This window comes from Dermochelys coriacea, chromosome 3, assembly GCF_009764565.3.
Source record: "Dermochelys coriacea isolate rDerCor1 chromosome 3, rDerCor1.pri.v4, whole genome shotgun sequence".
In the NCBI taxonomy this organism is placed as follows: domain Eukaryota; kingdom Metazoa; phylum Chordata; order Testudines; family Dermochelyidae; genus Dermochelys; species Dermochelys coriacea.
In genome coordinates, this window is record NC_050070.1 from 98,867,182 (window position 1) to 98,892,910 (window position 25,729).

Genomic DNA, 25,729 nt, shown 5'->3' on the forward strand with positions numbered 1-25,729 from the left:
ATTTAAATAGTCCAGTCAGGGCCATTAAGATGCCATTCTTACATCACATCCTTTACCAAAACTATCCCTCCCAGAACACACATCACTACACCAAACATCCACAAATAATATTGTTAAGGGAGAGTAGCTTGGTAAAGGAGTGTATGGGGAAGATCCATAAGGTTGCAGTGTCTGGTCTGAGGTGTGAAGAGGTTGTAATAATGGTATAGTGTGGTCCAGGGGGTGGAAGAGTACAGAGTATGTATGGTTGGAAGACTTTACTTTTCATTTTCTTGCTTTTGAGTGTTTGAGTCAAGCATGTTGTTTGAGCAGCAGTCCTAAGTGCTTCACAACTAAGTTTTTTGGCATACTCATTAATATATAGGTGAGGCCCCATACCCTAAGAGGGCACTTACATGGGCCACTGTCTAGTTGAAGAAATCTGTAGGATACAAGTCATATTCTCTTCATCTTGCTGGCAGCCAGCACACAAAAGGGAGGAGAAAATTAGAGAAAGAGATAAATAGGAGAAGAAATGAAGTTTTGTACTGTTTCAGCCTGACTGAAGGTTCAGTGTGGAGACCGTATGTCTGAATTTCTTTGTTTGGCAAATACCATGAAGTTTGGGGACATAAGGGAAGAAAAGGCCTTCATGGACTCTGATAAATTACTATGTATCTTTCTAGACTGAAAACTAATTTATTCCCTTTTAGGGTTTGTCTAAAGATGCTGGCATATCTTTAGTAGTTCTATTTTGTGTTACAAATATTACTATTTTCTGTTGTAATTTATGACTGTCTACACTAACTCATCTAGGAATATGTTGGTTCTTTATGGTTAATGCAGTTTATCAAGTGTGCTAATTAAGTGGGAAAGATTTAAGACCTTTTAATATTATGTACAACTGTTCTGGTTCTGATACATGCCCATCACCATAGTATCTGATCACCTCAGACTAAACTTTGCTCAAAATGTTCATTGTACAGCTGAGTCTCTTCACTATCTGGATTTGGTTGAAGCAATTATTAGAGTCTATGGCTCATTGTGTACCACCTGCTAAGACTATGCTGGATCTGAGATGGACAGAATGAGAACAGATTTGTATTGATTATTGGGAAAGCAAAAGTAGATATTTTTGTTTTTTAATGTCAATAATAATCTTCTTAAAGGATTCAACATTCTGCCCCTTCTCTCATTTTTAATCAAATGTTCAGCTGCATATGTTGTTTAAGTTTAAAGTTTTCACATATATTATAGATCAACATATGCAAGTTATATGCAAAGGACTCTGTTATTCTGTAGTTCATCACAGCAAAGGCTTTCCTGAGCAGGGTGTATAAAATACTATACTACATCATAGAACCAGTAACCGGGGACTTAATGGCGAGTCTCTGGAAATCACTTTATCATAGGCTGTATTCTAGAATGTTGTTATGTTCCACACAGATTGTTGTGTTTTGCTGCATGTATTCAAAATAAAGGGGAAGTGGGGGCAAATGAAGAATAATAATAAAGAAAACAGGAAGCCAAGAAGGTCTGAATTTAACCACAGCTATTCCTCTGACTCTCTCTGTTGCCCTGGGCAAGGAACAACCTCCTCCTCAGTTTCCCCACTGGCAAAATGAGATGAGGAGACACACTTATTTTTTTCCCCCTCCACCCAAGTCTTGCAAGAATTAATGTATGTACAGTAATGTGAACATGTCAAGCATTCAATCTCATGGTCACTATGCCATTCAGTGGCTTGTCCCAAGTGCTTCTAATTAAACACATGTAGCTGGCCACTCTTTGATCTTGTTGTAATGCTCGGTATGGAAGTACAGGTAGTAACTTTGTCATGGACAGACCTTTGCATCAACTATTTGAGGAAAGGACACACCTTTCCTGCTAGGGCGAAGGATCTATTTTATTGGCCTGCCCTTAGAAGCTAAATTTCAAAACTCTTGGTGGGGAAATACTTCAGCCTGACTGAAGGTTCAGTGTGAAGACCATATGTCTGAATTTCTTTGTTTGGCAAATACTATGAAGTTTGGGGACATAAGGGAAGCGGACAGTATCTTCTCAGTGGAAGAAAAGGCCTTAATGGACTCTGATAAATTACTATGCATCTTTCTAGACTGAAAACTAATTCATTCTCTTTTAGGGTTTGTGCCAACAGACCACAATACAATACCCTACCAGGCCAATAGTTATCTTCAACTATCAATATTCTAAACATGCCATCTACATCATCTTCATGGGTCACCATGGTATAAAGATGGTATGAGACTGATGAAGTTGCGAGGGAAAAAAATCCTGAAACACTAGTGGTGGATGTCACAATCTGACCAACTGTGAGTTTGTGAATTTGATTTACCTTTGTATTTGTTTCTGGACTTCTCTGCTACACTATACACGTTTTCCTTTAAAACTAACACAGCTGCATAATTTCAGCATATAAATAAAAAGTGGTAAACTTGTAAGTTTTCTTTTGTTGGGAGTCAACCAGGCTGTCAAAAACAGTCCCATTGTTTAACAATTAACCCCACTGTTCACCTCTTTGTTGCTTCTTCAGTCAGAACAAATAGGGAAGGGTGATCCACTGGAGTTCACAATTCTAAGAACCTCTTAAATTAGTTCTAGTAGTTTTGCAAACCCATGAAAACCATTTTCCCTGTAATATGAACAATTTTTTTCAAATGTAATTCTTTATGATTACATATTAGAATTATATGCAATGTATGCATATACACACACACACACACTTTCCTTTCCCCAACATTTCCACTTTCACGCTTCTTATTTCACTGTCTCCGTTTTTCACTGTCTGTTCACTACTCCATTTTTCACTTTAAATTTTCATTGGTTGCTCCTAACCTGCTGCAGGAATGAGGTTGATGCAAGTGCATCTAAATATGGGAAGATAGTGAAGTCAGTCTGTCTGAACTGTGCTGCTACTACTAGAACACTTTTATGAAGACTAGAGCTGCAGTCGCCTGATTGAATTGAAACAATCTATATTGATAGTGGTCGGGACCCACCATAAACCTGAGGGATTTTCTGTGGGAAGAGGGAATTGTTACATAAAAGTACACCTCTTTCATATAGAGAGCTGTAAATCATGTGTTCTTTTCCAGAGATGGTATTAATGATGCCAGCATAACCATATGGAATTTTAGCTCTTGAATAAAAATATTGAGTTGTTGCAGGTAGAGAATGGGTCTCAACTCCCCTTTCTTTTTGGAAATCAGGAAATATTTCAAGTATAACCATTTTCCTTGGCGTTGATGAGGCTCCTGAACTATCACTTCTTGTAGGAGGAGAAATTCTATCTCCTAGAGAAGGACCTCCTCATAAGATTGATCCATGAAGAGGGATGGAAAAGGGAATAGGGAGAAAAACTTGACGGTATAGCTGGAAGGTTTGATGTCCACTACTCACTGGTCCATCGTTATTGCTCTCCAGTTATGGGAAAAGAATGCTAGATAGTCACTAGAGGATACATGAGGCTCTGGTAGAAATGGCATCAATAATGGTTTGCCACTTTTGAGCATTTTGTCAAAAGTATCTATTGGTGATGTTGGGTTGATGTGGTTGACATAGAAAGTCCAGGATATTGTGACCTTTCACCCTCTGTCATTTATAAGGTGGTTCTATAGGATTGCTGATGCTAAAATAGCCGAGGAATAGGCCTTGGTTTGTAGGGATGTTTATCGTATTTCCTCTTCAGGGCTAGTGTGTGTATATATAGAACCTTGCTGCAATGAGACTTTTTATCGAGGCCCTGGGACTTAAGATATTTGAAGTATTTGGGAGCTGTGGGTGAAGACTTGCCAGACTTGAACAGGATGGTGGAGAGATCAGCCCTCTTCAGAATGGACTTAAAGGAAGAATCTGCTCTTGTGCTTATAAGCGCATTCCCTGCTTTCCTGAGGAAACTTTGATAGAGGGCCTGTTGGTGTAATCTCCCTTGCTCCTATTTCAGGCCTCATGCTAGGGAGGTGTGTTCCTTGATGACTCTGGCCAATGTAACAGGTGTATCCCCTAGCCTGGGTATGACTGGAGCCTCATAGCCTTTTCCATGAGGTGCTTTTTAAGCTGGAATTACAACATATGCTGGGTACGGCTATGGAAGGGATGATAAATACTACACCTGGTAAACACATGCACTTCCCTGAGTCAGCACAGGCAGTGCCAGGGGTCATCACTGACCAAGAATTAGTGGGGACAGGAGGGAGTTCCCTGGGGTGGGGAATCTGACTAGCCCCTAGTTATACTTAAAAAATGCCCTAACACTAAAGATAAAACAAGCAAGTTTTGAAATATTTACAGCTTTGAGTAAAGGAAGCTGAAGAGAAAGGAGAAGCTCTGGACACTGGAGATTCCAACTCAGGCCATGCAGTGGCTGGTCCATGCCACCCCTTCTACTCTCAATGCAGAGCAAGAAGATATCAGGGGAGCAGGTGCAGAACAATGGACACTGCTTGCAAGAATTCTCCAGCGTCAGGCTCATGCATACCCACAGTAGACTGCACACAGGGACCACCACTTGCAGAACACCATGTGTTGCTATCCAGGAGCTTCAATGGTTTATAGGAGGGGCAGTCAACAGGTGGGCCATGGGCCAAAAGCAGACCGCCAAATGTTTTTGAATGGATCCCAAAATCTTTATTTACTTATTATCATCATTATTGTTATTTTTTAAATAATTTTCTCTGGAGTCAGGACCTTTACTCTACTTTGACCAAGAAATTTGGACCTTGACAAAAAGTTATTGACTATCCCTGGTTTATAGTTTTATTTATGGATATAATTTCTAAAAAGGAAATGAATCTAAGTAGTTATCTCCTGTGTCAATAATCAAATTAACACCACCAACAGCAAGGCTGTAGAATTACAAACTCTTCATCTCTGTGATAAGGAGTGAAATCTGGTTAGTCCATATTTGGTTTGTCTGTACAACTAGACATCTGAAAGACTGAAACGGTGACCAATCCTACAGATGTAAACATCTGAACACAAATCTATTCTAAGCTATTCAACCGACAGTACCAAGCTACTCTTGAGACTGCTTTATTCTGAATAAAAATGGTGTTTACAAACAGCTCATATTTTGTACCTTAATGTGGATGAAGTACTGTCCTATTCAAGCAAAAATATTAGTTAAACAAAAGTCTTTGTCAAACAGAAACCAAACATGGATTTCCCACCAACAATGAGAAATTAAAACTGGATGTAGATTAATCTTTGCAAACAGAATTGAATTATCTTTCAACTGGAAGGAGATAGAGAAAGGTCTCTCAAAATTAATATAACATGAAATATTTTAATATGATTAAGGGACACCCCAAATAAAATTTAATAGCTATAACTTGATTTCTAATAAGCACTTCAGGAAGAAGAAAAAAGGTCATATAGTTTGTATTCACCACTATTATTCTCCTATTTCCTCCAAGCTTCCAATTTTCCAATAATAGCTATGAAATGCATTATATTATAGCTGATTTAAAATACTGGAGAGGCAGTGTTATCTTCAAATTTGCTTTCTGACAAATACTTTCAAACCTCATACTCCACAGATACCAAGAGAGGAAGTGAAATGAAATGGTTCTGAACGGGGGGGTGGGGTGGGCTAATTGAAACAGAACAGATAGGTTGATGATTCAGGTAATGAATATCTAAAACCCGTTGAAGAATTTACTCTTATTAACTACAGGTCTATTTGTAGTCTCTCTCTAACCGGGAAAAACAAATCTCCTGACATAAATGTCAAATGAATATCACTTAGACATGAATTGCTTTATTAGCTGCTAGGCAACATGCAATCTACTACAGAAACTCTTTGTTTGCTTTTTAAGTAAATACCTGATAGGAGCACCTTTGGCTTGAGCTGGTCTCAACAGTACAGTTATGGTAGTGGCAGTTTCATTGAGAGATGCATCAACTCCTTCATAGTCCGGTAAAGTGGGAGCTGATTAATGTTAAGGAAAAAAAGAAGAAGCAAGAATCAAAGTAGCTGAAGCATTGTGAATTTTCGTTAGATTCTGTACCTGCACAAAAATTGCACAAAGTCACATTTTCACAGGCTGCTAGAGTCTTTTTGATGATTTTTCAGCCAGGGACCCCCTGTTGCATATCTGGAACTCCACCAGTGATAAAAAAAAACCCCTGTAAATATCCCCATATCCATTAGGTTAGATAGGTTCATTCAGGATAAGGAGTGGAAATGATGGGAGAAGGTGACTACATATGTATTCTTCCTCCATTTGTAAATGACATTGGTACTTTGTTGTTGTTTACAGGCTTTTGCAGAAAAGGAACAAGAAGTCTGTAAATCTCTCTTTAGCCTCCTCTTTCCACTTTTTTAACCACCTGTCTTCATACACCCACCCCCCAACAGCCTCTATAATCTCTCTCCATGGCCCTCAATATTTTAGGATCCTTTCAAGTTTCATGTTGACTTTTAAAGGAAGAATAGACGTACACTACTAGATTGGGGAGAGTGATAAAATATTGCTTCTAAATCAGCCTAGTGAAGCTAAAAGCTGCTCTACCACTTCTGTAGCACTGCCAAGGATCACACTGGGCAAGGAGGGGAGGCAGTAGTTTCCCTTTGAAGTATCACCTGCGAGTATTCCTTGAGGAGGCATTTTAAAGGGAAATTTCTGGCTCCCTTTTCCAGCCAGGCACTCAGCAACACTAAAAAAGTGACTGGGGTCACTTAACTTCATTGCATTAAATTGGGATGTGTTTTAAGTCTCTCAATTCAAACTTTTAAGTGAAAATAAAACTTATAGGCAGACCATTTGGGAGGTTGGTGGGGGTGGGAAGAAAGAAAACCAAGGGCTAAGTGGGGAAATGAAGTGCAAGGGAAGAGGACAGAATAGGAAGAATGAGCTGTATGAGAAATGGGGACAGCAGACTAATTACTCCACTTTAAAAAGAAATAAAAATGTATTCGTTATTTAATTCCCAGAACTTATACTGCATTAGCAGAAGCTGGAGAATAAGGAAGTTCATTCCTAAGGGTATTATACTTCACTAGAAAATAAAAAGATAATGGCTGGTTGCATGACACATTAGAGTGCTCAAAATTTAAATGAAACTACATGTAAACATGGTCAGTGGGTGGAAAATCCACCACCATCCTGCATAAATTGTTCCAATGATTAATTACTCTCACCATTAAAAATTTACACCTTATTTCCAGTTTGAATTTGTCTAGCTTTAACTTCCAACCATTGGATCATGTCATACCTTCTTTTGCTATATTCAAGATCCCATTGCTAAATATTTGTTCCCCATGTAGATACTTACAAGACTATAATAAAGTCACCGCTTAACATTCTCTTTGTTAAGCTAAATAGATTGAATTTATTGAGTTTATATCACTGTAAGACTTGTTTCCTAATCCTTTAATCAGTTTCCTGGTTCTTCTCTGAATCCTCTCCAATTTATCAACATCCTTCTTGAATTGTGGGCACCAGAACTGGACACAATATTCCAGCAGAGGTCACACCAGTGCCAAATACAGAGGTCAAATAACCTCTTTATTCCTACTCGATTTTCCCGTTTATTCATCCCAGGATCACATTGGCTCTTTCAGCCACAGCATCACACTGGGAGATCATGTTCAGCTGATTATCTATCACAACTCCCAAATCTTTTTCAGAGTCACTACTTCCCAGGGTAGATTTCCTCAGCCTGTAAGTATGACCTACATTCTTTGTTCCCATATGTATACATTTACATTTAGCCATATTAAAACCGTATTGTTTGCTTGAGCCCAGTTTACCAAGCCATCTGGATTGCTCTGGATGAGTGATCTGTCCTTTTCATTATTTACCAATCCCTCAGTTTTTGTATCATCTGCAAACTTTATTAGGGATAATTTTTTTTGTTTGTTTTCTTCCAGGTCATTGATAAAAAGGGCCACAAACTGATCCCTGTGAGTCTCCCACTGGAAACAAACCTGCTTGATGACAATTCCCTGTTTAGAGTTACATTTTCAGACCCCTCAGCACAGTTTTTAATGTATGCAATGTTAATTTTATATTGTTCTAGTTTTTTTTAAATCAAAATGTTGTGTGGTAACAAGTCACATGCCTCACACAAGTCCAAGTATATTGCATGAGGAGGGCTTCACACAGAGATTTACAGTAACATTTGGAAAAATGGGACCCCCATGTTTTAGAAACATTTCAAGACATCAATATAGCAGAATGAGGCTGTGATGGCGTGTTCACCCCATGCTTGCCCTGAAAGGGTTAATGAAGGCTAAGAAGTGGGCTAATTAACCCAAAAGGCCACAGCTAAGAGGAATCAGGTGACTAAGTAATTCCCAGACTGAGTGAGGGCACCCAGCTGGGGAGGAACAAGCTGAGATGGGACTATGGAAACAAGAAATGGGAAACAGAAGGGGGCTGCCAGGAAAGTCTGCAGTCACTCCCTGGGAGAAGGGAGGTGTGTTGGTCTGGCAAACCCAGAGAGCAGGGAAGCCAGGAATGTAGGACAAGGCTCTGGGGAAGGCAGTAAGATCTAGAAGGGAACTGATGGCTGGCTACAGGATCCCTGAGCCGGAACTTGGAGTAGAGGGTGGTCCCAGGTTCCTCTGTCAGCCACTGAAGGTGTGGCACTACAAGGCAGTGAATGGGCAGACTGCCTAGGATGGCTGAAGGAAGACTTTGGTATGCTGGGAGGGGAAAATATGTCGAGTGACCTGGCCAGAGGGCTAAGTCAGGAAGAGGCAGCAGCAGCTCATGGAACGAGAGAGGGGCTGCAGACCCACAAAGAGACAAACCATAGTATGCAACCACAAGAAGGGGCGTTGTCCTGGTGATCTACTCCTCAGACTGAGCAGGATGATGCACAATCCTAACTAGAAAAGGAGGACTTGTGGCACCTTAGAGACTAACACATTTACTTGAGCATAAGCTTTTGTGAGGTCTGAATGCATCCGATGAAGTGAGCTGTAGCTCACAAAAGCTTATGCTCAAATAAATTTGTTAGTCTCTAAGGTGCCACAAGTCCTCCTTTTTCTTTTGCGAATACAGACTAACACGGCTGCTACTCTGAAAACAATCCCAACAGTGAGTTGAAGGAAATAACTTGCTTAGCACTGTTTTAGGTTTTCAACTGACTTATCTTTCTATTGTCTGTCCAGTTCTGAAGTTACCATGTCATATAATCAACTAAATCTCCAAGTATGGCTTGAGACTAATTTTACTGGTTGCCAGCTGTAGCCTTATTCTTTGAGAACAATATTAAAGGGTAACACAATTACATCTACCAGTATTTTCCTATCAAATTGTTTATATCTTTATTCTGTAGTTCTCTAGTTTTCATTACATTGAGATTTTTAAGACAATTAGCACCAGTATTCCGTGATTCTGCTTCCTTGTTCTGTCATTAAATTACTGTGTCACCTGTAGATAAATCAGTTATTTGCTCTGCACCTCACTTCCGATCTGCAAAACCAGTGTAATACTTAACTCAAAAAACATTGCGAGACTTAATTACTTAACGTTTGCAAAGCACTCTGAAATCCCTGGGTGAAAAGCACAATATTTAAAAATTTTAAAATTATAGATGCATAATTTTCTTTTAATGTACCTGCATACCCTTGCTACTCCAGTAGTAGTATTTAGAGAATATATCCCAAAACATTCCCAGTAAAGTTGAACTGCTTTAAATGGGTGGAGTGCATGCTCATTTGTTTTCCCCCTCATTTTTAAAGTCTCAGAAACATACTGTACAAAACAATTGCCCTTTGTTTTTTCAGTTACCTGAGATGTTGGTTGTTACATTGATTGCTGTCGCTGGTCCAAACCCTTTGACTGTGCTGGCACGTATAAAGAATTTGTAGGTAGTACCAGGGTGCAGATGTGAAAACACATGGTGCGTACTGTTCCAGACCTTTGACACAGTCTGTGGGGGTCCCGCCACTAGGACAGCAGGATCAAATGACCTTATACTGCTATAGCTGACCTGTTAAAATGATTGTTTTAAAAATTATGTTAGGGCTTTTGGCAGACACGGGCAGAATATTATCTATTTTCTTATTTATAAAGGAGATAGATGGCATGCAGATACCTGACAGTAGACATCTTGAGAATATGGTATTTGCTGAATGTTATTTTATTGATAGGTATTAAAATACAATCTGTTTCACTCTTCTTTACCACTATACATACCCTTCTCTCGTCTATCTCCCTACATTCTTAATACCTATAAGCTAGCAAGGAGCATACCTTATTTACTCTACCTCTTCCAAAAGTCACATTCAAACACTGTCTAAAATCATGCTAGGATATTCAAACCCAGCAGTGATACACTCAAGAACTCCTTTAGCATAGTGCAGAGCCTGCACACACTAGAAATTCAAGTATTTTTATGTTTTAATGAATTAACAAATTAGTACACATTAAGATTCCTCCCTCCTCCACTTAAAAAAAAAGAAAGACAGAAAGATAGACTCTTCCCCAGAGTCTGCACATTTTGAAAGTGCCTGCATCCAAGTTCCCTGTGGGTGTATGTTTTTTTCAAGGGCTCACACATCTAATCATAAAAAAGAATCTTTCTAGAATTTGTGTGCTGGTTTCCTTGAAGCCAAACTTGGTAGCCAAAGTTACGGCAAAGCTTAGATAAGTCAATTTCACCATTAATAATCCTCTTCACATTTGTGTGTGTAACCTTCTCTTTCCACAAATAAGATTCCCCAGGTCTCCACTAAATCATGGCTTTGGAAGACTGTATATTAATATTACAAGATTTAAAATTAGTGTTTCACTCATGGATTCCATAATTTGTGATAGCCAAACAGCAATGCTTCTTGACAAGGCCAATCAATACTATTACGCATTGTGACAAACTCTAGTCACCACAATAATTCTATTATTCTGTGAAACAGAGTAACAGCTAATTGAACAGAATCTTTCTGCAAACCATAAGCACGTAAAATAATTAGTAATTATTCCCCCACTTTCCAACTTCCTTAGGGTGACCAGATAGAAAGTGTGAAAAATTGGTACACTTTTTTTGGGGGTGGTGGTGTATATGAGACGAAGCCCCTAATATTGGGATATCTGGTCACCCTAAGCTTCCTAGATGTTCTTTCTATTACCTCATACTGCGTAATGATGCCATTTGGATCCAGAGGTTCTTTCCAGTTCAGGAAGATCTTGTCTTCAAATGGGGTCCCTTTTAGTGATTTTGCAGGTACAGGGCCAGGCACTGCAAATAAATTAGAATTTTAGCGAGAGAGAGAGAGACAGAGAGAGACAAGTAAACTGAACATCGGGTGATGATGTACCCTATCCATGACTGCAGTTAATGAAATCTCTAACTAGTAGTATTCCTTTTAATTCAGAAAAAAGGCACAGGCACATATCCAGCTATGCAGGGAATGCAGCCAGTTGAGACCGAACTCCAAACATGATTTCATATGCGTCATGCAAGATAAATTAATTTGGTCTTGCAAAGCAAACAGGGAAAAAAACCAAACCACATCATAGTATCAGTCTTTAGTGAACCTCACTAACTTTAATAATAAACATGTCTCAAGACCAGGACAACACTTCAGCAGAAGGATTTTGAAGACTGCCTCAAAACCAGCCTTCCAAATCAGAGGCCCATAATCATATAATTAAGTACATGTCATATTGCTCCTCCTGGCATCTACTAAAAGATAGAAATGCTGGGAAACTTTGGTGTCAGTCATCCCTCTTCTAGCTTTGTTTTAAAAACTAAAAATCTGAATTAAAAAACAGCAGTTCAACCATCACCGCTGCTTTCCAGGACAACAACGTTAATGCTACAGTAGAGTGAACTGCCTGCTTCAATCTTTCATATAAAAAGTTTTTCAAAGCTTCGACCTGAACTAAGCTAGAATGACCCACGTTTCTTATATCAATGTAATCAGTGAAGGAATGTTCCCCCATCTCCGGTATAATAAGGTTTGAAGAGTCACTTTAGGACCCATTACCTGAAGTATGATTCATAATAACTAGTAATCACATCAGTACTAGGTCTGAGTGCTTAGTTATCTCCCATTTTCAGTTTACAAGTTTTTCACCCCCATCCCGCTGCCCATGCATATGGTTCTTTTTATCCATCAGCACTTCGCCTGGAGTTGAGGATGAATGTGTTGAAAGATTGGTGGGAAGGGGGGAGTGCAGAATGAATGTAAGAAAGATTTTATTTTTAAAAAGTCTCTCAACTTAACAAGTTGTTTTGATTTAAATATCCAAGCATATATTTGTCTTCCCTTTTTAATTAGTTCCCTTCTCCTCCCACCCCGCTTAATCCAACATGCAATGAGCTTCACACATGACATTTCCTGGAGATTTATTTTCAAAGTGTCCTGCAATTTTGTAAGGGGTAAAAATAAATTAAAAATCACTGGATCAAAGGAAGCGCTGTGCACCGTGCTAGCAGCATCAAGGAACAGAGAGGGGCCTGTCACAACAGTAAGATTTATTTCAGTCTACATGGAAGACGTAAATGATGAGCTGACCTCTGGGATAGGCAGCATAATTTGATACATTAATAATAAATTAATGGAGTCAGAGAAGCCCACAAATAAACAGATGAGACTCCAACACAACTTCATAGGAACTGTTCATCCGTCTGTCAATTGAAGACTTGGGAGAAGTTAACTAAACGCATATACTGCTGTTTTGCTTCACTATACTGACACAGATTGTGTAGTGGATAAAGGCTGATGTGCCATGACAGCCCCTCTGTGCTGTTTGTGGCATTCAAAGAAACCGTCATAAGCATCATTCTATGTTTCATGGGAATGCTCGGCTGCTTCTCTTCTCCACAGCTCAAATGAAGCATCGTGTTGCGTGTAGTCTGACCCAGGTGATACCTTTCATTTTACATCTGAATGTGTGTATAAGAATGTATGGGAGTGAAGCTAGAGAATTCCAAACACACTTGCTTATATTTTGCTAAAACAGTTTTGAAAACAACATTGGGGTGGAAGGGGTAAACAAATATCCACACATTGTTTGCAAAGAAACCTGAAAAATTATTTATTGTGTTTCCTTTTTAAAGAGATTGTACTGCATAAAGGAGTGAAACTGGACACAGGACATGGGAGTCTTGTGTTTTCGTGCATCCTCCCACATTTCTTTTTAAACACTCAAGCAGGAAAAGCCCACAGATTGATTGCACTGCATGATCATGTCTGCGCTTCTGCGCTATAATATTCTTTGATGGTGGCAGCAATAATGTTAAACTGACTGGTACTACATGAGCCTAGTTAGTTACATGATTCTATTTCCACAGGCACCAAAAAAGCATTGGAACAAAAGTTCAAACTGTGATTATAAACCTCTGCTGCTGAGAATGCCAGAGACAAACTGGGGGGAGGGGAAAGGGAAGTAGAGGAAAATATAAGAGCCTAGAAACAAAGGTTGGCAAGTGAGGAGAGGGATATATGAAAGCAGAGAGATTCTGAAGAGGAGTGTATCTGTAAACCAGTGGGCAGATTCACCAACCAGGTTAGTCAAAATAAAGCCTGAATTCTCAAGTTCAGTCCCCATGTCCCTTTCCTTAGGGTTAGTTTTATTAACAAAAATATTAGTCAATGTACTGCAGGACACCAGACAACAAAGGCCTCTCTCTAGGGTTGCCAACTTTCCAATTGCACAAAACTGAACACTCGTGCCCCGTCCCTTCTCCAAGGCCCCGCCCACTACTCGCTCCATTCCTCCTCCCTCCATTGCTCGCTCTCTCCCACCCTCACTCACTTTCACCGGGCTGGGGTAGAGGATTGGGTTGGGCTCTGGGGTGCAGGAGAGGGCTCCGGCCTGGGGCAAGGGTATGGACTCTGGGCAGGCCAGAAATGAGGGGTCGTGGTACCCAGCCAATGGGAGCTGCAGAGTCGGTACTCAGAGTAGGGGCAGCACGTGGAGCCTCTCCGGCTGCCCATGCACCCACGGGCTGCAGGGACCTGGCGGCTGCTTCTGGGAGCCACACGGAACCAGGGCAGGCAGGGAGTCTGCCTTAGTCCTGGGTTCCTGCTGCGCCATCGACTGGACTTTTAACAGCCCAGTCAGCAGTACCTACCAGAGCTGCCAAGGTCCCTTTTCGACTGGGCATTCCGGTCACAAACTGGATGCCTGGCAACCCTACCTATCTCACTTTCTGTAAACTGGTGAGGGCTAGGACACATCTTGGCTATTTCCAAGGTCTCCTGACAGGTCCACATGCAGGGACTTCCCTCAGGGTCTTACCTCATATTCCCATTGCTGAGCCAGGCCTTTCTTTATATAATCTTCCGCAGGCAATCACATAACAATTGGTCAGGTAACCCCTTGTCTGTCTGGTGACTACATTTCCCACCAAAAGGACCCAAAAGCCAAAACAGGCCCACTGGGTGTATATTCCAAAGCCCAGTGTCTTGTTACACTATTTCTTAGTTGTCTTGTCAATTCCCATAGTCCTCCACAAGTGGTGTCTCTTTCCTCCTTTCAGTTGTTTTAATAATTAGTACTATATTAAAGCACAAAAGATAAAGAGGAATATATATTAAAAATTACATGACTCAGTTAAGATTCCAAATCAGTGGCCAAATAAAAATTATAAATATCTTTTGGCAATGGCAGAAAAATTGGAGCCGACAGCTAATCCTTGAGCCTCTGCGTTCACTTGGAGACTGAAAAAGAGAGTTTGTGGCTCTGTCAGACTTCCTTTTTCTCTTCCCAATACTCTTACGCAATGGCCCCTCAACCTCTTTTGGGGCCCAGCATTTTATAACACACACATCCTTAGACCACAGCTTCAGTCTTAATTCTGAATTTCCTTGTTTTTATGTGCATAAATCCATTTTATTTTAGACAAGGTTTGTCAATTTCTAACTAAATGGAACTATTCTCATACCAATATGGATAGGGCTCCCAAGCTGTTTGCACAAAGAGTTCTGAACTTATATTTAACAATACAAAAAATAATAAATATACCATAAATTGAAAGGGAATTTCATCATGGATTTATGGCGGAAATGTCACTAGCTCTTTTCATGATTTATGGATATCACCAGAAGACATTTCATGCAATTATATACTTGTATAGTGCATAGCTCATAATTTATTCTTTTATATATTTATAAGATGGCAGACTTTACAGATTATACTTAAAAATAACACAATCAATTGATCTGACATCAGAATAATTAATTATTTTAGAGCATTAAATCTGCATTGAATTATGTCACAGTCATAAAGAAACTGTAATTCCCAAATAGTGTCAGTTGAATATTGTCCTGCATGAATTTTACAGGAAAGGCATTTACTACATCAGTTTTAGTAGAACAATGTTTTAACGGACACCAGCTACTATAAAATGATTCCATATTGCTTCAGTTTTCCTGACACATAATAATGAAAGTGTCAACACAATATTTTCATTATTATTAAGGATACACTCCAAGGTGAAGGCTGCATGGAAATATACACACTGTATAGAGATATAGGTACAGTTATAGTAAGAAGAAATCCTTTGTTGTACATAAAAGGTAATATGTACCAGCAGGAAACTGATAACATTTACTCGGGGGTAAATATCAACTTACAACACTTTCAGTAAAGTGCTTTGTGATTGTGAAAATAGCATCCAAACCCTATCTATCCACGTTTCACTCAAGTATATGATCTTTTTGTTCTTGTACATGGGTTCTGGACCTGGAGGTACTGAACCATATGGGGGTTGTGAACAGATGTCAGGGGATCACAATCACCATGTCTTTCTCATACTGCTAAATGGGAGGAGGCTCCACAGCTTCATGAGGTGGGATGCTAGGGTTTTCATGGGACAAAAAAGATTGACAACCACTGTTCTGGTGTATATAGACTATGGCTGCAGGCCTACAGAAGATCATAAAGCCATAAGACGGGGGTGGGAAAAAGGGACAAAAGAATATGGAGAAAGGAAAAGAAACTGAGAAGGTAAGATGAAGGAAGGAAGAGAAAAAAGGAGTGGAAGAAGGTTAAAAGGCAGCATAGTGAAACAGGGAATGTAGAAAGACAGAAAAAAGGAGAATCAATATACATGAATTACTTTATGAGTAACTTGCTGATAAAATATGTAAAAATTAAAAGATGTAACGTTTCAAAAAACCCCACCTCTGTTACCCAACATCAGTATTTGCAATTTTCACAGTATTTACTATAGTAAATACATAGACTAGGATTTGACAAACTCTCTCTTTCTGGTATAGAAGACTCCAAGACAATATGATCTGGAAATTAATCCAGCTCCACAGAGAAATTCCACCTAATTTTCCAATACAAATTCTAAAAATGGAAAAACTGAGGAATTTATTAAAATGAAAAAGATTTAAGAGAAAAAACTTAAAATGGTCACTCAGGGAATCACAGAACAAACTCCCACCACACAATTGCTACCAGTACACAGTTCCAAGGTACTTTCTGAGGTAAACAATGGGAGAACAGAGAAGATAGGCATGGCACTGTAGAAGTATCCTTTTCAATTTGATCATTGATGCAAACAGCATCCTGTAACGGGGTCAGCACCTGCCTCTCGCAAGTGCCCCCTTTCTCTGGCTGATAATGCCTGCAAACAGTTCTTTTCACAGGGTAGCGCCCCTCTGGCCGATGGTTTTCTCGTCAGGTCTTCAGCAATTCTGGCTGAGCCATACTATCCCCACTTGCAGGGTTTACAGTCCAAGTTCTTCTTATGGTCCTGGTATGGGGCCGTGGCTCTAAGGCTTCTTCCAGAGGCACTGCCTTCTTCAACCAACCAGCCAAGGCCCATGTTGGTACCCGCAGATGGTGGTGTTTCAGCAGGCCTCCTTGGGCTCATCTTCAGTCAGACTAGTGGGGCCTATCTTGGTAACCTCGCTGGCCTGGCCAGGTTTTGTGCTCAGTCCCCAGGGGCTTCAGCCTGCCTGCACTGACCTTCCACTGGTCCTGCTGCTCTTCAGCAGCCTTTCCTGGGGCTTCAGTCCGGTTTGCAGTGAGCTCTCCACAGTGAGCTATCAGTGGTACCTGGTGTTCACTCTTCAAGCTCCACACAGCAACTGACTTCTCTGCTCTTCTGCTTGTCTTATATAGGGCCCTTCTGGTCCCAGATTGGCTGCTCCATCAGCCCCTCTGATTGGTTGTTCTTCTACAGCCACCCTAGACAGCCTCAAGGACTTCTCCCTGCTCTTATTCTGGGGCAGGGTGAGGCAGGGCAGTGAGGTGTCCAGCAGGGGACTTCTGACCTAGTCCACCCTGCCACACATCCACATGACTTTAAAAGTCACTTCCTAAATCTGATATAAAGAACTGTCAACATTGGGCTCAAGGTACAGGGTTAGACTGGGAAGAAGAGAAATTGGAAAAACTGTGCTTTTTCAGTTTCTGACTTCATTAACATAAAGCTGGAATAACTTTATAATTGGTTTCAATTAAGATATATTACACCCTGTAAAGGAGAGGGGAACTCATGTTAACACTAACTCCAGGGGTAAACAAGGTCACCGATATACAGGTGGGAAGATTCAGAAATTCAAGTGTTTTGGCAAGCACCAGTGGACCATTTGACCAGAGTGACAAGATTCAGTATCTTCTTTGAGCTCAAAGCCTTCATACTCCATATTCCCAACAATAATCCAAAAGTTAAATGCAAGGCTAGGATTGTACATGATGTTGTTCTTTTGGCCAAATTCTGCAAATCTAACTGGCTATAGGGTATGAGAAGAGGATAAAAGGATATCTTGAAGAGGCACCTACTCAGCAACAGGGAATGAAGCTCAATTGACGTGGGCATGGCATCATTGCTTTATAGATTCTCATGCAATACCGCAACCATAAATCCCTATACTAAAACCTCAACATATCAATAGTTCCCTCCAGTTTATATTTCTAATACCTACAAAAAACTTAACACTACATTGGATCTGCATAAAATATTAAAAAATATTAAAATTCTGTATGTCTCAAAAAAATTCCTGTATATCAATCTCTGTGGCTCTCCACAACTCCTTGTATTCTCTAGCTATACTGTGAAATACTGCAACACTCTCCATTATTGCACTGTCTGAAACATCATTTTTCCTGTTTGTTGGAAAAACTGAATACACGTTAAAAACACACAACACATCCCAGTTTTGATTTCAGTCAGCATTTACACAACTCACTGCTTGTACACATATACAAACACACTGCACTTGTTTCAGTTTTCTCTTATGTATCTATGTTAGGGTTGTCAAGTGATTAAAAAAATTAATCAAGAGATTAATCGCACTGTTAAACAATAATAGAACACCATTTATTGAAATATTTGTGGATTTTTCTACATTTTCAAATATATTGATTTCAATTACAACACAGAATACAAAGTGTACTGTGCTCACTTTATATTTATTTTTGATGTACAAGTATTTTCACTGTAAAAAAACAAAAGAAATAGTATTAGGTGAACTGAAAAATACAAGTACTGTAGTGCAATCTCTTTATCATGGAAGTTGAGCTTACAAATGTAGAATTACATCCAAAAATCTGAATTCAAAAATAAAACAATGAAAAATTTTAGAGCCTGCAAGTCCACTCAGTCCTACTTCTTGTTCAGCCAATTGCTCAGACAAACAGGTTTATTTACATTTGCAGGAGATAATGCTGCCTGCTTCTTGTTTACGTCACCTGAAAGTGAGAACAGGCGATCTCATGGCACTGTTGTAGCTGGTGTTGCAACATATTTACGTGCCAGATGCGCTAAAGATTCATATGTCCCTCATGCTTCAACCACCATTCCATGGGATATACATCCATGCTGATGACGGGTTCTGCTCGATAACAATCCAAAGCACTGCGGACCAACGCATGTTCATTTTCATTATCTGAGTCAGATGCCACCAGCAGAAGGTCTTTTTTGGTGCTTCAGGCTCTGCAGTTTCTGCATTGGAATGTTGCTCTTTTAAGACTTCTCAAAGCATGCGCCACACCTCGCCCCTCTCAGATTTTGGAAGGCACTTCAGATTCTTAAACCTTGGGTCAAGTGGTGTAGCTATATTTAGAAACTCATATTGGTACCTTCTTTGCGTTTTGCGAAATCTGCAGTGAAAGTGTTCTTAAAATAAACATGTGCTGGATCATCATCCAAGACTGCTATAACACGAAATATATGGCAGAATGCAGGTAAAACAGAGAAGGGGACATACAATTCTCCCCCAAGGAGTTAAATCACAAATTTAATTAATGCATTATTTATTTAACGAGCGTCATCAGCATGGAAGCATGTCCTCTGGTATGGTAGCCGAAGCATGAAAGGGCATATGAATGTTTAGCATGTCTGGTATGTGAATAGCTTGCAATGCCAGCTACAAAACTGCCAGGCAAATGCCTGTTCTCACTTTCTGGTGACATTGTAAATACAAAGAGGGAAGCATTATCTCCTGTAAACGTAAATAAACTTGTTTGTCTTAGAGACTGGGTGAACAAGAAGTAAGACTGACCGGATTTATAGGCTCTAAAGTTTTACATTGTTTTGTTTTTGAGTGCAGTTATGTAACAAAAAAAAAAATCTACATTTGTAAGTTGCACTTTCATGACAAAGAGATTGCACTAAAGTACTTGTATGAGGTGAATTGAAAAATACTATTTCTTTTGTTTATCATTTTTACAGTGCAAATATTTGTAATCAAAATAATATACACTTTGATTTCAACTACAACACAGAATATAATATATATGAAAATGTAGAAAAACATCCAAAATATTTAATAAATTTCAATTGGCATTCTATTGTTTAACAGTGTGATTAAAACTGCAATTAATCACAATTAATTTATTTAATCACGATTAAGTTTGAGTTATTTGCATAAATTAACTGCGATTAATTGACAGCTCTAATCTATGACCTTACACACACACACACACACACACGATAAACTGTTTCTTTCTCTATTATGTGTACAGAACTATATACATTATTCAAAGTTTGTATGCCTTTTCTAGTGTCTTGAATTGGCAGTTAATCAGCGAAAGTTATGGAAACTAAGCCAGCTCTATTTCCATACTATAGTTTTCATCTAATTAAGGAACTATAGTTAATGCTGTTTTAGTTCCATATTAAGATTCATAACAGACAATCACTGAATAGCTTGATAAACAACTGAATCTGTCCTTTGTTTCTCCTCGTGTAAGTAAGGCTGTTTTACTAGTGGACTTAAACCAGGAACTTTAAGAAGGAGGTCTCAAAAAATTACATGTTCTCTTTTTTAAAAAGTCAGCTAATAGATAATGTATATGCTATATAACATGCAACATATTCTGTTGAAGCTATCCTGAATTTCAGGTAAAATATTGCAATGCTGAACTGAATATTTAAATATAAATGTACAGAATAAGTTTCCTTCATTGAATATTCTAAAAAAAAAAAAAGTCCTTAACTAATACCACAAAAACTAACACCTTGTGTCCAATATGAATATATTTCATAATTAAGGAAACATTTTTATCGTACATAAAAATTATGCACAGTGGCATGTGCTAAATGTTGGTCCGTTTCAGTTAGTTTTTCAGAATGACCACTAAAATATTTGAAAAGCCACAATTTTGGGGGCAATTTAACCTTCTTATAACTAATAAATAGACCTGCAGTGGCCAAACTGTGGCTCGCAAGTCACATGCGGCTCTTACTGTTAAAGTGAGGCTCGCAGAACCCCCCATACCGCCCCCAGCATTCTCCATCTACCAGACTGGGTGGGAGCGGGGGAGCTTGGGACCCCTGCCTTACAGCGAGGTGGTGGGGTAGGAGCTTCTGCTCAGCGGGGAGTGGGGTCACAGGGCTTCAGCCCTGTGGGGTGCTCATTCTGGGACTCAGGGTTTCAGCAGGAGAGCGGCTGAAGCCTGGAGTCCTGTCAGGCGCCTCCCGCAGAGCTGAAGCTCTAAGCCCTGGCCCCCTGTTGGTGTGCCCCAGAGCTCAGACTTCTGAAGATTGTCATATGTGGCTTAGAAGACCAGTAAGTTTGGCCACCCCTGTAACAGACTGTGACTTTTGTTCATCAGAAGACATATTTTAACTCATTAAACCATTCCCTCCCGCTCCTTTAGATTAAATATCATTTCTAAAATAGCATTTGTGCATACCATCTTCATCTGTTTGAATAATGGTCTCCTCACTCTCCTTTCTCCCTTCAGGATTAGTTAGGATCATTTTGAGGCTGACATTTGTGTAAGGAGGCAGGTGATCCACCACATGCTGGGGTGCTTTGGGGTCCATATCCAAGCAGTCTGCTTTGTTCTCATTGTGACCACGGAAGTAGTGGTAGCAAATAGTTACATTGAAAGTGTGACATCGAGTAATATTGTAACCCAGAGACTCCCAATCCACTGCAATGTGTCTGGCCTGGATCTCAGCAATCTTCAGCGTTTTTGGTGTTCTCATGGGCTCTAGAAGACACAGAATACAATTGAGATAACACTGTTAACGTTTCCCATATTCACATTGACTTGTTAAGTGATACGCTTAGAAATGTCAAAGCACCGGAGATACACAGCAAGTATAAACCCATCACTGGAAGAAGTGACATCCCTTGCAAGAAATACTCTGAGGTGAAATGCCACACATTTTCATTTCTCTTCTGCTCTCTTCTCTGTGGGTTTCAATCAATGATTAAGATTTACCAACATTAAAAATAAAATGTTAATTAACAGTGCTAACAATTCAAAGCATTTAAGAATACAGAAGGCAAATTCAGGAAGAGTGACCAAAAGGCCACCACAGCTGTTGTTGCTAACTTCCCCCTATTTCCCCTTTATCATTTTTTAAATGAGTAAATTAGATAATATATCATAGTGGTGAAGAGTCAACATGCTCTTCGGCCTGATTTATCATGCCACCAAGCTATGCTGTATACTAATTACACTAATTGCTGTACTAAACCAGCAGTTACAAAAATGATGCAGATATTCATTAACGTTTATTATTACAGTAATGATGCTATTAATTCAAGCAAGAAAGCCAAGAAATATTACAAAAACACTTTTGGATGTTTACATCATATTCTACCTCCTTTTACCACCCAATACACTTTGTCTGTGCATAGCTCTGAGCTAGTAATCAATGCACCATCACTCAAGCTCAAATGTTATCTGCACATGAACTTCCATTCAGCTAGAAATTAACAGCAGAACACGGGATACTTGGGTGGTTTGCCATCAATCTATCATTGTCTTTCCAGTGCATTCATCCCTCGTTCAAGACTAACTTTTATAGTCAAACTTAATTAAAATGATTACACAATGAAAGTCATGACCATGAATATATATATACACTAGAGCTACACTAGAAATTTACCAAGGGAATGTTTCTACACTCTTAATATATATATTTGCTTGCCAAAGAAAATAAAGCAAGCTCTATGGTACGCTTTAACCTTGTGTCTTTGCTGATTCAAGGTGAAAACAAGAGAGAATACATATACGTGAAACACAGATTTTTCTTTTTGGGGTGTGACTGTCCTGTGTAATTTTCATTTATGAATCAAGAATCTCAAGCAGGCAAATGTTCAGTAGAAACCACTGATGGCATATCCAAATGTGTGAGAGTCTCAAGGAATATACTCTATTCAGCATGCAGTTTACAAAACAACTGCAACCAAACTACTAAATTTTCTTTCTCTACACACACTTAGTTATGGATTAAAAGTCACACATTAGTTTTCTTAATATTTACATTAACCCAACACCTCCCTCTCAAATCCACTATGAGCTTGAATTTACAGATTCCCGCGTACACACAAGTGTGTTCTCTTCCACCCTTGAGTACTGAATTACTATCAAATTCATGGTAGTGACCTTCTGAACACGTTGCCCAATGTGACAAAACTACTAGGGTTGAGAGAAATCATTTAATGGGTCTATGGAGATCAGATGGATGATGGAGGGATATAAGCTTCCTTTGGAAAGTGAGCACTGGCTGTTACTTGTCTGCTCATCTATCTGAAAAATAATAGTTATAAAGAAGGGCAGCAACTTGATAGTTTCTCAGGATACGTCTATGCTATAAGCTTTATGGAAGGGGTTTTTCCGTTGCTGTAATAAAGGCACCTCCACAAAAGGGAGTAGCTAGCAATGTCTATACTGGGGCTTAAGTCAGCCTAACTATGTCTCTCTGCGGGGGATGAATTTTTCACGCCCCTAAATTTACCTAAACTTTAGGTGTAGACTAGACCTCAGAATGGGATGGTTCAGGATCAGTGTTTCCCTTTAGCGGGTGTAGAAAATCCATATTCCAATGTTTTAGGAGAATATAATCTCTAAAAAGGAAAAAAAAATTACCAAGTCTTTTTAAGCCAGACATTTTAAACTTAGACAAGGTGGATGAGATAATAAACTTGTATTATACCAACTTCTGTTGGTGAGAGAGACAAGCTTTTGAGCTTACAGATGACCTGAAGAAGAGCTCCGTGTAAGCTCAAAAGTGTGTCTCTCTCAACAGAAGTTGGTCCAATAAAAGATATTACCTCACCCACCTTGTCTCTCTAATATCTTGGGACCCACATGGCTACTACAATACTGCATACAACTTTAAGATTTAGATTTTTTAAGACAGACCATAACAGGAATAAACATCCCTATGCATTCAGATTGAGAATGTGAAGTCCACAGAAATAAGCAAAGATTGTGTAATTAGACAAGTTTTGTTTTATATAATTATTTTCTCTTCTAAAAGTGATCCCACTGTTCTCAGTTTTCTTTTTCCTATCCCAAGCCCCCATCCTGTGCTATAAAACACACATTTCTAACCTGTTCATGTATTAAATTAATTTTAAAAGAGCATATGTACATAATAATATAGGATAGTTGTTTCTGAAGATTCAAGCCTTGCATATCTGAGAATGAAGCAAAGCCTTAGACCAACCGGTGATGGGAAATGCACTGATTTTTTATTTGGTTTCCTCCAAGTCAGAACCTTAATATGCATTCACACTGTGTTACATAGGATTTTTGAAACAAACAAACAAACAAACAAACAAAAAATACATGTTGTTAATTTTGAAAAAAATATTTTACAATCCTATGCAAATTTTACAAATATGTGTCAGCATCAGAGGAGATATTAAAAAGCATCCTTTATCCACCTGTCAAAAAAGGAGGAAGAAGATAGGAAGCATGATCTAGCTTTCTCACAGGCACTCTCATCTGTGGCAGACATTAACCAATTCTGCATGACTGAGATGGTAATTAAAGTCTAGAGTCTCTCAACAGCTTTGGTAAACTGTGCCAACTGTCCCACTGCTGCTAAAATGATGCTTTAAACACAATTTTACTCTTGCCTCTGAAAAACATTCACAATAGGGCTCTCTAGAGGTAAAGTCCAATTGTTTTAAACTGCTGCACCACAAATTCTCCATCTGTAAGACCCTGGTAGAAAGTAATCTTCCAATAATTATTTTTCTCAGACAAAAAGCTATTGAATTGCTTAGTAAGCTTCAGGAAACTCGCTGCATCTCATTACAAAAAAAAAACATTTTACATAAGAAAAAGAGGAAGCTCCCTCCATACCCATACTGCCATGATATACTTCAGAGCTTTACTTTCCCCCAAAATGTTATCATAATTCTCCTGTAATTTGTTTCCATCTGATGGTTCTTTTCTCAGTTAAAGATATCCTTTCAGGAACAGCAGTCCAAGCCAGTGTATGGTGAGGTGCGTAGCAATTATTAATCTCAGCCCTTGGTGGTTGTAACTTCCCTTCCTTGAACTTTCCAATCACAGCTAGAACTGCTTTGTCTAAAGTGCATGAACTTTAGTCACTCCAGAACTTGCTCCTTTGTTATATTAGGTTATACCAAAATGGTATCCCCTGCTTAACATGAACGGAATAAGACTCCCTCCAGAACACTCCTAATTTCTTAATCGATGAAATGAAGCTAAAATAGTAACAATACACAACTCTTGCCATTTTCAAAGCATTGTACAAACATTAATCTTCACACCACCTGGCCCTGTCAGATAGGTAAGTATTATTATTCCCATTTGACTAATGAGGAAACAGACACAGAGAAATTAAGTGACTTGCTCAAGACCACAAGGCAATTTATTGTCAGAGCCAGGATTAGAATTCAGATGGTACCTGGCTCCCATCTCTGGTAGATAACACTGGCTAACAATAGCAGTGGCTCATGCACTAAGCTTAGGTTTCAAATACTAATTCCCAATGAAAAAGATAACTCTACCACTGCTCCTCAATGTCAGTTTGTTAAAGGGGTTTAGAAAAGATTTTGCTAAAAGAAAAAAAACAGTAACTGAATATCTATGCAGAATTAAGGACAAGTAATTTGAAAAACACCACCTTTATGTACTCATCCCCTTGAGTCTCATGTTACACCTATCCTCAAACTTTAGGCACAGGAACAGTTCAAATTTTTAAAAAAAAACTTTACGTGAAACAATTTTAATTCACCCAGTGTCAATACCCATCCACACTTCCTCATCTCCAACTCAACCTCTCCCTTCAGAAAAAGTCTGAATGAATAGATAGATTTTGCAGCACACTCTGAAGGACAAACTTGAGAGTCTGTTACTCCAAGTCTGTTTCATTGTTCAGCAAGCCTCCCTCCACAGAGAACACACTTCCCCCAGTCTGAGGCGAAAACATCTAGGGGCCATGAAACCAAGTTGACTGTAACTTTCAGATTTAAAATGAGAGAGAGGGAGAGAGAGATGTTCTTTAAAGCCCTGATTTAGCAAGGAAATTAAAGGATGTGCCTAAGAACCTTAGTTGAATCAGGGCCTACAATACTTATCTGTCC

At 39.2% G+C, this 25,729-nt stretch overlaps 1 protein-coding gene across 16 annotated transcripts in view; it reads right to left on the reverse strand.

Annotated features, from left to right (window-relative positions):
• Positions 1-25,729, reverse strand: part of PTPRK (protein tyrosine phosphatase receptor type K) — a 603,062-nt gene that overhangs the window by 110,112 nt on the left and 467,221 nt on the right. For all 16 annotated transcript variants that reach the window (XM_038395504.2, XM_043510931.1, XM_043510923.1 and 13 more), the window contains exons 8-11: positions 21,060-21,362; positions 11,081-11,190; positions 9,744-9,945; positions 5,824-5,929 (exon numbers count right to left, since the gene is read on the reverse strand). In XM_038395504.2, coding sequence (XP_038251432.1) covers positions 5,824-5,929; positions 9,744-9,945; positions 11,081-11,190; positions 21,060-21,362 — 721 coding nt within the window. The remainder of the gene's footprint in view (positions 1-5,823; positions 5,930-9,743; positions 9,946-11,080; positions 11,191-21,059; positions 21,363-25,729) is intronic.